This window comes from Gracilinanus agilis, chromosome 6 (genome assembly GCF_016433145.1).
Source record: "Gracilinanus agilis isolate LMUSP501 chromosome 6, AgileGrace, whole genome shotgun sequence".
Lineage (NCBI taxonomy): Eukaryota > Metazoa > Chordata > Mammalia > Didelphimorphia > Didelphidae > Gracilinanus > Gracilinanus agilis.
The window spans coordinates 203,271,877-203,287,956 of NC_058135.1; the positions used below are offsets into that span (position 1 = coordinate 203,271,877).

General features: G+C 40.1%; 1 protein-coding gene across 1 annotated transcript; it reads left to right on the forward strand.

Moving 5' to 3' along the window:
- The first annotated feature begins 12,819 nt into the window (after positions 1-12,819).
- Positions 12,820-15,356, forward strand: FGFBP2 (fibroblast growth factor binding protein 2). The gene is made up of 2 exons (XM_044681510.1): positions 12,820-13,507; positions 14,911-15,356. Exon 1 carries the CDS (start codon positions 12,820-12,822, stop codon positions 13,489-13,491), a length of 672 nt encoding a protein of 223 aa, XP_044537445.1. The 3' UTR covers positions 13,492-13,507; positions 14,911-15,356.
- Positions 15,357-16,080: the final 724 nt, after the last annotated feature.

A 16,080-nucleotide genomic window follows, 5' to 3' on the forward strand; every position in this document is an offset into this window, starting at 1 on the left:
CAATAATGATGGAATTGGCAAAAGACTAAGTAGTTATGATTTGGGTGGGAGATTTTAAAATACACAAAAATGAAATTATTGTTAAGTGCTGAGAGTTGTATTACTAAGATAGTGTGGGGTAGATGATGCATCAATTGCATAACAATGATCTTCCTTTACAAGTTTTCCATCAAAGACATCCATGTAGTAGGAATGAATAAAAGACCAAGAATATAATCAAGTAATAACCATTCTCCAGCAGAGTAGCTATAACACTGATATATGACTACTTAAAGAGGTAGCCACTGGACCAAATCTATGTAGCAAGATGAAGAATGTGAGGGGTTCTGACAACCATCTTCAAGCCTAACGAAGCATCATCTACTCTATGACAGCATTAGAGAAGGAGAAGAGAAACACATTGGTGGGTTGATGAACTGGTCCAACCATTCTGGAAAGCAACTTGGAATTATGCTGAAAAAGTGACTAAAGTGCCCATAGTTCTTGAACCCAGAGATTTCACTTGTAGGTATTGATACCAAAAAGCATATCAATATCCACCAAATTGGAACATCCAATATCCACCAAAATAGATGTAGCAGCACTTTCTGTGGTAGGGAAGAGCTGGAAACCAAGTTGATGCCTGTCAGTTGGTAAATGGCCATCCAGATTGTGGCATACTTGTGTGATAAAATGTTACTACACAGTAAGGATGTATATGAAGAATTCGAAAAAATGAAAAGACATGAACTAATGAAGAATGGCATTAAGCAGAACTGTGTGTGTACACATGTACATATATGTAAATATATATGTAATGGCCACAACATTGTAAATGGAAAGCATAAGAAAATGAAACTAAATGCTATATAGTTATAGTGACTGAGTTTGGCAATGGAAAAGAATTGAAAAACAAATGTAACCCCTTCTTTTGCAAAGGTGTGACACTGTGAATGTGAAAGATGGCATAAACTCGGATTTTACTGATGCACTAATTTTGCTGAACTCCTTTTTTTCCTATTTTTTAAAAATAAGGAATAGTTTTCAGGATAAGGAAGGTGCTCAGATGATATAAAAGCAATTAATACCAATTTTTATTAAAAGACTTCATGAACACAGAGGAAAAACAGCTGCTTGAACACATGGGCTGATGGGGATATTATTGGTGATGAAGACACTTAAATGATAACTAGTCCAACTCTCAGTAATATACAATTAGGTCTGGATCAATGATACATGTAAAACCCAGTGGAATTGTGTGTCAGCTAAGGGGGGTTAGAGGGGTTTGGGGAGAGGAAAAGAGCATGAAACATGTAAATATGGGAAATATTCAAAATAAAAATAAAAATGGCAAAACAAATAAATAAACGAAAGACTTCATGGTCTGATACAAACCCACTGAATGAATACCTCTGTCCTCACCTTGTTTTGTTTTACCTTCGCTCTCTTATTCCTTTTGGGTCAACCTATTTTGCTCTCAACCTGTTTCTTTTTCTGTCTGGTAATTCCTTTAGACTGGACCTAATCTGTGCTGAATCCTTGCTCTCCTGTAATATCCATTACTATGGCAACTCTTCTCTTGTTCTGATTCAACATCATAGGTTAGCATACATTTAATTTCTCTTTTCCTGGCTTCCAGCACAGACTTCCTTTTTTTGGTGTGTAATGGACAGCTGATTGCTCTGAACTGCTAACATCTTGGCTCTAAACTCTAATCCTGATAACACCAATTGTCTGATAGGGCAGCCCCTGCTTGTCAAATAAAGATATTTGTGAGATGGAAAGGAAATGCCTTTAAATATGTGAACACACATGTAACTTGAGCAATATTCCCTATTTTAAAAAATGAGCAGTGGAAAACAAGGAAAAAGGCATTAAAATGTACTTTTCATCAAATATGGTGATTTAATCATACAGGATTGGTTGGGTTCAAAAGCTCTGTCCAGTCCAGAATCAATATTAACACAATTGTTGTATACTTTTCTGTTGTATAAGGCATAACTGTAAGATAATAAATGACTGAGAAAGGTTCACCACAGTCAGGAAGGCTCCAGAGTTCATCTGTTGGGTGCAAAGATAATGTTCCTCCTAATAGCTTAATTAGGACACCATTCCTATAGGTTCCAAACAAAAACAAAGTTCCAAGATAATCCCAAGAGATTCATGATAAAAAAAAAAAAAAAGCTATCCATAGCTAAAGAAGGAACTGTTAGAATCTGATTACAAATCAAAGCACATCAGCCTGGGGAAATAAATCCTTCATGGGTTTTTTATTGCATATATGTTATATCTTCAGTTATGGCATTGGGAATATGGAAATATATATTGCATGAAAGCATTGGTATAACCTATAATGGACTATTTACACTCGGGGTGGGGGGAGGGAGAGAGAGAATCTGAATCACAAAATGTCAAAAAGCCATTGTCAAAAATTGTTTCTAATGGAAATAAGTCTTGATCAATGACACATGTAAAACCCAGTGGAATTGCTCATTGTCTATGGGAGGAGAGTGGGAAGAGGGGAGGGAAAGAGCATGAATCATGTAACCATGGAAAAAATATTCTAAATTAATTAATTAAATAACATTTTTGAAATAAAATATTGTTTTTACATGAGATTGAAAAAAAATTAAATTCAATTAAAAAAGAAGCAAGATATTGTTATATCTATCAAACTCAATATATATTTTTGTCAAATGATGGCTTTTCTAATGGGGACAGGAGAAGGAGGGATGGAGGTACCTTGATATGTAACAAATTTTAATATCACAAATAAGTCAAATTAATTTTTTTAAAAAGAAGAGAAAAGGTCAATCACATGACCTTGAAAAAATCTCCAGATTCTCATAGAGGTGCCTGCATTATGGACCTCTGATACAAAATACAGTTGTATAGAGGATAATGGGAAGAATTTTAAAACAAATATGCCAGATCTTCTATTTCCAAATGAGTTGGAAATATTTTTTGAAATATTGACTTCTGCCTAGGAAATGTGTAATGTAATAGAGAGTCCTGGATCTGAAGTCAGAATACTTGGACAACTTCCTAACTAGTTTTTGATCACTAGCAAGTTCCTTAACCCTTCTGAAACTTTTTTTTATCTGTAAAATGGGTCAATAATACTTGTACTATCTGCTTCAAAGGGAAGTGTTATAATAATATTTTAGAATTCTTAAAGAGGCAACAAATGTGCATTATCATCAAAGTCTGGCTTTTTTATTTTTATACAATACATGCTCAAATGAGTATGCTACATAGTAGAATGTGAAGAGGACAAAAAAAGATCTTTGGAGAGAAACACAAGAGGTAACAGCATCTGAGCTAGACTTTTAACTAGAGGAGAAGGCTTTCAACTCAGAGAGCCACAGGATTTTTTAAAGTTCATTGATTAATTTATTTAATTAATTTAGAATATTTTTCCACGGTTACATGATTCATGTTCTTTCCCTCCTCTCCTCCCACCCCCCTCCCATAGCCAAGGAGCAATTCCACTGGGTTTTACAGGTGTCATTGATCAAAGTCTATTTCTATATTATTAATAGTTTCACTAGGGTGATCATTTAGAGAAGTGGTTCTCAAACTTTTTTGGCCCACTGTCCCCTTTCCAGAAAAAATATTACTTAGCGCCCCCTTACAGTTATTCACCACACCCAAATGCACCTGTGGCCATCACCACTCTTTCTGGATCGCTGCAGCACCCACCAGGGGGCGGTGGCGCCCACTTTGGGAATCACAGGTTTAGAGTCTACATTCCCAATCATATCCCCATCAAACCATGTGATCAAGCAGTTGTTTTTCTTCTGTTTCTACTCCCACAGTTCTTTCTTATAAGTCCCTCAGAACTGTCCTGGATCATTGCATTGCTGCTATCAGGCTCTGTGTACAATATTCTCCTGGCTCTGCTCCTTTCACTCTGCATCACTTCCTGGAGGTCTTTCCAGTTCACATGGACTTCCTCCAGTTCATTATTCCTTTTAGCACAATAATATTCCATCACCAACAGATACCACAACTTGTTCAGCCATTCCCCAACTGAAGGGCATACCCTCATTTTCCAGTTTTTTGCCACCACAAAGAGGGCGACTATAAATATTTTTGTACAAGTATTTTTCCTTATTACAGAGAGCCACAGGATTTTGAGCTGTCATGGACAACCCTTCATTTTTACAGATAAATAAATTGGTCCTAGAAAAGTTTAAAGATTTTGGTTAAGGTCACAGAGGGGTAGTAAGTAAAAGAGTTATTATTCTAACTTAGACCCTATGGTTCCAAATATCCTTTTACCATGATGCTATTAGAAGAGGAGAGAATATATCTGGTATTTGTGTGATGAGGATGGTTTGGTCTATAAAATGGAGCTGTCTTCTACCCTAGACCTACCTAGTTCATAAGATGGTTGTGAGGACTAAAAAATCTTTGTGATTACAAAGAGCTATATAAACATGAACATTTTGTAGTAAGCGAGTCACTGCTACCTACATTTTGTTGCATGTTGATTCTCTAAAGGATCCTACATAGGGTGGAAATATGTACATGGCTAATCCCAGTTATGATTATTTACTCAGGCTGTTCCTGACCGCACCAGTCAATCGAGTGTGTTGTAACCTATTCCAAAGCCACAGTTTGAGAAGGTGACGTGAGGAGTTATGCCTGGACTGCTCATGGAAGTATGTGGCTCCTAGCATTTGCTCCTGCCAATTTCCTTAGACCAAATTGGAATGGCTAAGAATCCCCTGTGTGCTCACACATGGGACCTTGGGATGTGGCCTGAAGAGATTCTTCCATGAAGTTCCAAAACTATTTATCTACACATACTTTACCTTGTATATTTGATTTGTGTATTTGGATTTGGGTGGCTGGAAATTTTGTCCATTATACAATTCTTAGTTGAAAATGGGCTCTTTTCTAAGGTTTTCTAGAAACCCACTGGAATAATTTATTCTTATATTTCCTATTTATCCCTTATTTATCCCCTTGATTCTTCCCAATGAGAGCAGCCTTGTGGTGCCAAAGGAACAGATGGCCAAAGCAAGGGGTCAGGATTTGCAACACTAAGTCAGCCGGAAAATGACCCCTGACAGAGCCATGGGAAATGTCCAGTGTGGCCTCCATATCTTCTGCAGTCCAAGGCCTGGGCACAGGAGGCATGGGTTGAGGTAATTCCAGTTCAAAAACATACAATTCTCTTGGCGTAAGAGAAAGTAGTTGGCAGTGTAGAATCTCTTCCAGATGGGCAGAGAGGAATGGCCATCCTGGGCCATAGGAAGCCATGCATGTTGCCTCACTGGGAAGCTATTTGAACAAACTACCTACATCCTGGGAGATTTTAATACTTTGGTTTGCAGCTGTGTGAAGGTCACATGTTAAGTCCTACAGTCCAAGGATGACTGATGAACATGGGACAAATGAGAAATGGGACTTCAGAGGGGAAAATAATAATTTAGTAGAAGAATGGGATCTAAAGTTCTTTAGAATGAATCCAAAGAGCAGAAATTGTGCCTGTAGGTCCTTTTGGTTCAAATGCATTTCTTGTTTGTGCCCTTTATCTTGTCTTGCTATATTGTTTTATTCCTGTATCTTCTTTCTCAAGTCCTTTGACTTATTATTTCCTAGATTTTAGCTCAAAAGGAGGACTGATGACCATATCTCTCTAGGCCCAGTTTCATCCTTTGAAAAATGAGAGAATTGGACTAGTTGATTTCTAGAGTCCTCTCCAGGTCTAAATCCTAGGAAACTAAGTTAAGTAACTTTCTCAAGCTTGCTCAGCTAGCCCTCGGGCGCTTCAGGTCTGGAATCAAAATCTGTCTCCAAATCTAGAGCTCATTTTATGACAATAAGCAGAATTTATTGTCATAGCCATTGTGGAATGCAAAAGAGATATAATTAAATATAGTTCCTGGTCCACAGGAACTTGCCAATGCAATTGAGACAAGATACTAACAGTAGAAGGCATTCTCTTATTTACAAACCAAATGAATGCTCCAATCAGGGTCTCTGGGTCAGAGAAGGAACAAATGGTTCTGGACTAGAGCAGCTGGGGAGGGGTTCATGGAGCAGGCTCGACTTGAACTATGAGAAATAACTAGAATTTGCATTGGGGAAAGGGAGAGGTAATCAAATATTTGGTGATTTGAACAAACTCCGCCCTTTCCTTCAATTTCAATGGAAATCTATATTTGCAGATCTTTGTGCTACTGTGACACATTTTCTTGTCCAAACTCAGTAATGTTGGGTTTCCACAACAGAGGAGTTAACAATCCAGTAAACTGGTGCTTTAGTAAATTGGGACTAAGAAACCAAAAGCAACTTCCCTTCCAGTACTAGATCCATGCTCCTATATTTCTTAGTCAGAAGAATGAGATTTCCAGTCCTTCTTCTTAGACTATAGACTATAGGGTGGAGGCTTTTCATTTTTGTCCTCTGTAAGGTTATCAGTGAAAAGAAAAATCTGATTGGTCAGGTTCTATTCAGCAAAGAAAATGGTGGAGACTCAGTTTTTTTCTGGTTCATCATGAAACTCAGAATGTGAGCAAATGACTGGTTATTATCCCTAAAGTAGATATAGTGGGTTGACCTTGCCTAAATATTTGGCCAGAGGAAGAGTAAGAAAGAAGTAATGGGGAAGTAAAAATTGTGTGGCTACTACTATACACTCAATCCGTTTTTTAAAAATAAGTCATTAGGGGGCAGCTGGGTAGCTCAGTGGATTGAGAGCCAAACCTAGAGATGGGAGATCCTCAATTCAAATCTGACCTCAGACACTTCCTAGCTGTGTGACCCTGGGCAAATCACTTACCCTCATTGTGTAGCCCTTATCACTCTTTTGCTTTAGAACCAATACATGATATTTATTCTAAGGCAGAAGGTAAGGGTTATAAAAAAAAAAAAAAAAAGGTTGTTAAAATATATGGTCTACAAGTTCCAACCCAGAAGACAGTCAATGACTCAGCACCCTGAAAAGAGAAAGTGGTTGGGGTAACAGCTAAGAATCCCGATAACTGCATAATGTCCATTGGCCTTAGGGTGAATTTGTCAAATTCGGTCTGCCAATGAGTAAAGAGCTAATGTGGACTTTCCAAGGAGGTATAGGTTTAAAATCGTATATTACAAGGTTTATAGCTAAAAAGCAATAGTCTGAAAAAAAGAATTCATGCACAAATGTGGGAGCCTGGACTTCAAGAGATAGCAGATAAGGCGGAAAAGATGGGGTACAAAGAAATCTTCTGAATAAGTGGAAGAGGCAACTTCAGCCCAGCCAAATGAAAAGATCCATCTTGTTGAGTCTTTTTCTAGTGGACCAGATGGAATGGAGGTGCAACTGCAGGGCTAATATGATAGTCTTTGAAGAAAGGACAAGGTGGCCAAGACTGAAACCCAAAATAAAAGATAGATTTATGGCCCCAGTGGTGGGAGATCTTTCCTGTTAGGTTTCTACTAAAGGACAAAGAACAAGGAGTGCTTTCTGACTCTCTGACTCTGACTCAATGGCATAACCAAATCACAGGATTCCAGAATTGAAAAATACCACAGTAGTCATCAAATCTAATCTATCACACCTAGTAAGTGGATACACAGTCTTTGGTTGAGGACTCTCAACCAGGGTTATTCTACCACCTCCCAAGACACTGTTCTCTGTTGTAATAGTCTATAATAAAATGTGTCCTGGCCTTGTCAGCCTACTTTGCATCTCGAGATTTCTTGCCTTTGAAGGGTTTACAGGTAGAAGGATGGTAATAGCCAAATAGGAAAGACTCAGAGTTTAAAGGTGAAAGAGAAAGCAAGGACAGGGGGGCAGCTGGGTAGCTCAGTGATTGAAAACCAGACCTAGAGACGGGAGGTCCTAGGTTCAAATCTGGCCTCAGACACTTCCCAGTTGTGTGACCCTGGGCAAGTCACTTAACCCCCATTGCCTAGCCCTTATCACTCTTCTGCCTTGGAGCCAATACCCAGTATTGACTCCAAGACAGAAGGTAAGGGTTTAAAAAAAAAAGAAAGAAAGAAAGAAAGAAAGAAAGAAAGAAAGAAAGAAAGGACAGAATGGCCCCAAATTACAACAGTTCCTCTCCATTGTAGATGCTACATTTATGTCCTTCAGTTGTTCATCCTTTGTTTTCAAAGAGGATCAAGGATATCAAGGGGGGATGTCTTAACTCATCTGTCATTTGGATTTAAGTGAGGCAGTCGCACAAAGTCATCGGCCTCTCTCTTCCAGAGTCATCCAAGTCCAGTGGTAATACAAAAGTCAGGATGACAGACTGGCAATGGCCTGGGATGCCATGAATGACCTTGGCATCTTTGATGTCTGACCAAGCTTTAAGCACTCCATGGCACCTGCTTCAGCCTTCTTCATGGCTATTGGAACAAATTGTTCTCATCTGCCCATTCCTCTGGGAGAATATATACTGAGAGAATTTCCCAGATATTCCTCTGGGAGAATATCTTCATATATTTGTGGTAGACATCCCCCCTAACTCCCTGATGGGTTTGAGGCCTTGCAATTACCCTCAACCTGGTTTAGTCCATCTGCCCAGATGGCTTTACTGGGATATAGCAGTGTTCAGGAAAGACTAGCACCTCTAGTGTGCGGGGTTGCCATGCTCTTTTCAGGGTTGCTCATCTACCTTTGGTATCTGCCATTCATCTGGTAATTGCAGGGTCAAAGCAAAGCTGAAAGGAGCTGCAGATCCTGAGGAAGCAACATCCAACCAAGCTCAGTAGAAAGCATGGCATGGGACTCAAGTTCCTATCATCCTTAGAGCCATAAAAGGAAAGTCTAATTTTTGGAGCTAAGACTGTGTCACAACAACTCTGGGAGCTAAACTTCAACTGCAGCCAGGGGACCAAGGAATGGACCTCAAAGAGTGGTCACCTCAGGGGCTAAGAAGAGAACATGGACCCATTTAAGTAACTAGAGAGAAGTATATGTTAGAAGTAAGAGAAACTGGAAAGAATGGTGTCTTTGAGGCTAAGGAAGGAGACAGTATCTAACAGAAGGGGATAATCAACCAACAGCAAGTGCTACAGAGGAAGAGGAGGCCATTGGAAATGTCAACAAGGAAATCATTGGTGACCTTTGAAAAAGAAATTTCTGTAGACTGCTGGAATTGCAAGTGGGATTATATGGTTTTAGGATGAGAAGATTTGGGGATGAGGTAGAAGAGGCGACTTTTTCAAGAAGTTTCACCATAAAGGGCAAGAGAGAGATGGGGTGAATGGCACCTAACTGGTCCAGTGAACAATTCTGGACTGACTCCGAGTGAGAAAAACCCAAGTTTAAATCTTTCCTCTGACATTTACTAGTCATGTGACCCTAGATAAGTCACTTAATCTCTTTCACTCTCAATTTTTTAATATGTGTATTAGAAAATATCACCCAGGCTTGTTATGAGGTTCTAAGAAAATAACAAGAGACAAACTGAAGATGTTTGAGAGAGAAAAGAGAAAAAGATGCTGGAACAAGGTAGGTGAGGAAATAGAGGGCAAAAGTAGATGGATTAGTTTTAAAAGCTGGTATCTATTTGTGTACATGTTGTCTTTTTTCATTAGAATGTAAACTTCTCAAGAGCAGGGCCTATTTTCTTATTTTTTGCTCTATCTTCTTATCTTTGTTTCTTAACTCAGTGCCTGGTACATAGTAAGAGAAAATGGAGAGGGTGAATAATGAAGCCAAAACACTGAAAAAACAAAGTGCTAGGAGAACTCCTATGAGACGCTTTTAATCTTTTCAGTGACACAGGAGGTGAAGTCATCTGCTATGCATTTGGGGGTTAAGAATGAAGTTTAGGACCTGAAGAAAGAAGGAGAAAATATGGAACAGCAATTGTGGGGAACAAATTGGACAATCAATAAAAATAGACAAAAGAATAGGGTTGTCCATCAGTCATGAAAGCCTGAGATTATGAATCATAAACTTGAAGTGGGCAAGATTAGCTAGTTAAATTATTTTTTCTTCAGTGATATTTGCCAGTCTGGTAATGGGAGCAGAGAAATTGCATGATAGAGATAACTGAGGAACAAGGATTAAGAAGTTTGGAATAGTAGAAAATTGGGAAGGAAGGAGGGAGAGAGAGAAGATAGGACAGGGGTGTGGGTAGGGAACAGATTATAGAAATTCTAGGGACATGGCATTAAGATGGAAGATCATGGGGTCAACCCTGCATCTGGACACAACTGAAGCCAGAAGAGGAAAGAGTGTTGGGCACAATAAAAAGGATCAGGGCTCTATAGGAGTAAATTAAATCTGAATGCAAAATGATTTCATGTGAATTGGAGAAAACATCGTACAACTTAAAAAATCGGTGGATTTGAGATCAGAGAACCTAGGTTTGAATTCTAATTCCTGACGTTGAGAAAGTTGCCTAATTTTTCTGGGCTCCAGTTTCCTCATCTGGAAAATGTGCAGATTGGATTAGGTGGCCTCTAAGGTCCTTTCCAGATCTAGATTGGGGAGGAAGGGAGAGAGACAGACAGACAGACAGACAGACAGAGATTAGTGAGGGTGACTTGTGGCTAGAGTAGAATCTCAAAGTTCCTACTCTTTTGAGGTCTAAGATATGACCATGCCAGTGTGAGGCAGAGGTCATAAGAGCTGAGGAACTGTGTGGTGTTATAGGTAACTGCCTTCACAGTGTAACACAAGGGTCACACACGCAGCCAGGACACACCGACACACCCACAAGTGACAGTATACACAGGGTAACTGAGAACCTACCCAAGGGATGTGGGAGTTGAGTAAAACCACCCTGGTTGGTGAATGACAGTTGGCAGTTTACTGCTCAGCCTAGCCAGGGGAAAGACAAGGGTTGAAGGATATCTTTCTGGGGGTTATTTCTTGGGTTTGGAAGAAGGCACAGGAAGTAAAGGAAAGCTGTTTATTAAAGCTTAGGGGTTAGGTAGTGAGGGAATGGACAGACTAAACTAATTTCTTTTTTTTTTTTTACTTAAACCCTTACCTTCTGCCTTGGAGTCAATACTATGTATTTTATTTATGTATTTTACAATACTATGCCTGGGTAGGCAATGGGGGTCAAGTGACTTGCCCAGGGTCACACAGCTGGGAAGTGCCTGAGGCTAGATTTGAACCTAGGACCTCCTGTCTCTAGGCCTAGCTCTCAATCCACTAAGCTACCCAGCTGCCCCCTAGACTAAACTAATTTCTAATGGGTAAGCTCAGGGCTAAGGAGATGGGACAAAACTACACTAGCTCTAAGTTCAGGCTGACAGGTCCAGCCTGTAAGGTCAGAAGGGAATGTGAGTCTCACTGCAGGAGTCCACTTCTGTTCCAGCTATGTTCACAGCTTTCCAGGATCCACAGCAATTAATCTACAAATAGATGAAGACAGGGAGCTGAACCAGCTCGAAGGTCCACCCTTCAGAGGTCTTCAGATCAATGCTCAAACCTGAACTTCCTCACAGGATGGATTGACTTCTTGTAAGTGACAAATCCACTTTCCTGGGCTCTTCACTGGAGACAGTTAAACAAGCATCTAACTGCTCTGAGCCATATCAGAATCTCTCTCCAGGATTAGACTTCCTTCCTAGCCACTATTCCATCATTGGAACCTTCAGGTCTTGCCTGACAGCCTGGCTGCAATTTTACTTAAATGTCTAAAATCTTAGTTTATAAATTTGCCTACAACAGTTGTCAAATTATTAGAAAGGTCATCAATATGAATACTGACATTTTTGAGGATGATGGCAGAGGATAGAGAGAAAGATCAAGAAAATCTAGAGATCAGTAGATGACAACAACATGGATGTCATACAGGACTGCATTACTTTCCATTCCAACAGCATCCACCACTGAGGTAAGCTCCAATAAATATTCTCCAAATAATTCCTGAATAGAATTCAAGTTAATTTTTTCAAAACTATAAAAAGAAATGCCAAGGTCTATCTAGCATAAATCAAACTGCCTCTCCTGAGACTGTTTCAACAGACACCTGGCTCATCTTGAAACAGCTGGATGTAAACAATCATGGAATCTCTGACTTGGATGCTTTGCTACTTGACCCCCAAGCCCACTGGCAGAAGGAGCTACCACCACCCCACTATTTTTCTCTAGCTCATCTTGCTTATTTATCTCTTGGGTCCAGTGTGATCTTCCTTTATTCCCCTGGTGGGGACAGAGTAGAAGAGCCCTGGGTGGGAGTGAGGGGGAGGGCAGGGACAGTAAGAAGTACACATATTCTACTTGAGTTCAGAAACTGGGTGAGAGCACATACAAAGTTTTGTATGCTATTGCTGCTATGGTGGAGGGTAAATAGGGGTATGTGTCCATCTGGAGAGAAGTGTCTATGATTGATTGTCCAGCAAAGCCAGTAATGAGAACAGGCAAGAGAAAGAAGGATAGCAGAGATGGGCTTAGAACTATACTCTCAGTTTTAATATTTTCCTCAAATACCCTAATGAGCATCTTGTGTGGGCGACCTCATTTTAGAGACCTGGAACACAGAAACCAGCTGAGAAAAAAGACTAACAGTCACTCAGAAGAGAAAAAACATTCCATCCCTTCATCCCAATATTGATGTGTGTGTGTGTGTGTGTGTGTGTGTGTGTTAGAGACACATAGGCACCTCTGAGTTATACCATTCTGGATATACTTAGAAAAGTGTCTCTCCTCCTACCAGGGAGGGAACACAGTTGGCATTTGACTATCCCTCCAGCTTTGCACTACAGACACAGACACAGTTGGGTTTTTCATAGAAGATTCAACTCAGGAAGGAGGAGAAAGAGGCCTTTGTGCAGCCTGCCTTTAAGTGGAGGCTGACCCGGCTTTCTGGTTCCTTCACTGCTTGGGGCTGAGTTGTTGAAGGTCTGCTTTGGGGTGGGAGCCGCACCATGCCATCCGTGGCCTGCCTTCTGCTCCTGTGGGCATGTTGTCTTGGGGCTTTGGGACAGACCCCAAAGCAGAAGAGAATCAGTCATGGAGAAGAGATTCATTTTCAGACAAAGGGCAAAGATGCATGTACTATGCGGGTCAGCGATCAGGGTGAAATCCACCTCAGGCTTGAGTGCAGGAACCAGGGCCAGTTCTCCTGGTGTGAATACAGTGGAAAACTTAGGCTATGTGGGGCCTTCGTCAACAACCCGACTCTCTACTGGAGTCAGGTGGTTCTGGGCTTGAGGAGGCTGAGTGAGCCCTGCCTGGCAGCCCCAGTATTGAGGCTCCCAATGTGCCAAAGTGCTGGACCTGAGGCACAGCTCAAGCAGGAGGCTTCTAGCCTAAAGGATGCTCACCTTTCCAGCTTGCAGTCTGAAGCTTCTAAGCCTTCAAAATTAGGGTTCAGGTTGGAGGGGACCCCCCAAAAAGATTCCAAGGAAGCCCACATGGTCAAAGGGTCTGCCAAGAAGGTCGGGAAAGCCAAGCCCACTGCCCTACCTCCAGCAAAGCCAACCCAACAAGGGCAGCAGGCCCGGAGAGAGGAAGAGGCCAGGAGAATGGCGAAAGAATACTGCTGGGAGCCCTTGCAAAAGATCTGTTCTTACATCATTGGCATCTTTCTGGGCTAAGGACATAGCCCTGCAGGTAAAGCTTTTATCTCTCAGGATATAGAATAACAAGAGTGCTTTGAGGTTTGGAGAATGCTTTCTTAATCCTCATCTTTCTTCATCCTCACAACAACCCAAGCTGGTTAAATGGGCAAAGTGTTCCTGGACCTACCTGAGGCAGGTTGGCACAGTATCTCACATGTGGCCAGTGAAGGATCAAAGAAATATAGGATTAAGGCTACAAAGACATGTTGGAGGGCAGTTAATCCAATCTTCTCATTTTACAGATGAGACACCAGAAACCCAGATTATTATTAACTTACTCTAAGGCAACATGAATTTATTAAGTATTCACTATGTGTAAAACTCTGTGCATTGGGGTTCAATGTGTGTAAAATTCTGGGCATTGGGGTAGATTTGGAATCAGAAAAAAACTGAGTTCAAATCTTGTCTTGACTTATTAGATGTATTGAGCCTTAACAAATTTCTTAACTTCTCTAAGGCTTAGTTTTTTCATCTAGAAAGAGGGGAAAAATAAGTCTCTCCCCTTTGGGTCTTTGTAGGGACCAAATGAGATTATATGTGAAAAGAGACACTTTGCAATCCTTAGAGTGCTTTAAAAATTATTGTTATTATAATAATCATTAAAAACATAATCCCAGTTCTCTAGGAGTTCCCATTCAAATGGGGGAGACAATTTGGGGAAAAATGCATAGTCAAGATAATTGGAAAGCAATCACCAATGGAAGGCTAGCTGTTGGGGGTGGGTAGGGGAGACTAAGAGGTTTCCTACAGAAAATAAGAGATAAGCTGACTCTTGGGGGAAACCAGGAAGCAGAAGGGAATGAAGGAAGGGAAGAGAGCAAATAACAAAGCTAGGATGTTACCTCAAAGTCCTCTAATTTCCAGATTCTATCTTTTGTACCACATAATTTGGATATCCATGTATTTTGACTTAGTCCAACTCTTCCCATTACCCTTACTCTTGTATCAGGTAACAGATTTGAATAGATTATCCTATTCTAGGAGTCTTGCATTCACCCAAGCAGACGCAGAATTTAGACCTGAGAGTCTAGTAACTAGAGGCTAGAGTGAAGTTTGTTCCCTTTCTTTTATAGAAGAGGAAATTTAATTTCCTCTCTTAAAGAAATTAAAGTCCAGAAAAGGTGAGTATCTGGAAGCCAGGTCTCCTGAACTCCAATCAAAAAATTTCAGAATCGGAGGATCCTGACCCTAGACCTCCTGAGCTACTCACTGTCCCCTACTACCTCTCCAGATAATTCTCAAGAGAAAATGTAGGCTGTGTGATCCAGAAACCTAATTAGCATGGAGTCTTCTCTGAGTCTCTAAAGAGCAGTTAAAAATGAGAGAAACTGAAAATGAATGACACTGACTTTTTTTCTCTTATGTTTTCTTCTTTTTCTCTTTTCTTTTTTTCAGAAACCTTTGGCAGCTGGGAAAAGATCTCTCCTTCCTATTGGGTAGTGCTTCATCTTTTAAACCTCTTATCTCTCCTCAGAATGAATAAACTACTTGCCTATTTCCAATTGAATGAATGTTTCAGCTAATGGGGTTTTTTTTTGTTGTTTGGTGGTTTTTGTTTTTGTTTTTTGGTGTGTTGGGCAGGAAAATAATCTCTTTATGAGTTTATAGTTCAAAGTAATAAATTTTATGTGAGATTGCAGGGTTAGCTCAGGGACTTGAAGCCCGAGCATAGTTTTACAGCTTATTTTCAAATCTTAGAAGCCCTATAGGGAAGTTGAAATATGTTAACATTATTCCATAGTTCATGGATTAGCTTTTCTAACAAGGACTGTATTTTGCAATAGTCTGTATATGCTACATTGAATGAATGAGTGTCTGGAGACAGGATGCAGTCCTGTGTACTCTGCCCCTTATGTACTATCAATAAATGAAAGAATGACTTCAAAAGTCTACATTAGAGAATCTGTGTCCTGCCATTTTAATGGAAAGCATGAACGGTTCCCTTGGACGGCCATTAGGTCCCAGAGTGGTCATGGTTCATTTCTAAAAGGATTAGGGAGAGAACTTGAAAGAAATCTTTACTAGGTGATAAAACCACACACATACACATACACACACACACACACACACACACACACACACACACACACACACACACACACTGGACATATAGAAATGAACAAGAGGAGATCGGTACCAATGGTACAGTAAAGTAGCCAGATAAAATGCCAGATAAAGCATGAGCAAATAGCAACTTCATATCCTCCCAGATTATCTCTATTCAAAACAAGTTTAAGATTTACTACATCTGCATATCAACTCCCTACTTCAGTGACCTTAAAGTATTAGTTCATACTTATAACGTATTTAGGTTTATCAGTATTAATCACAGCTGACATTCACAAAGACCAGTAAGGCATGTCAAGCAATTTACCTATATTATCATATTTGCTCTCCCTGTCAGAAAGGTGCCTGCCATTATTAGCTCCATTTTATAGATGAGAAAGAGAAATATTAAATGGTTTGTCCAGAGTTACAAAATGCTTTCTTAATGACAACCCTATGAGAGGAAGGTAGTGTAAGAATTACTATTCCCACTTCCTTCTCAACTTAAGTTGAAGGAAA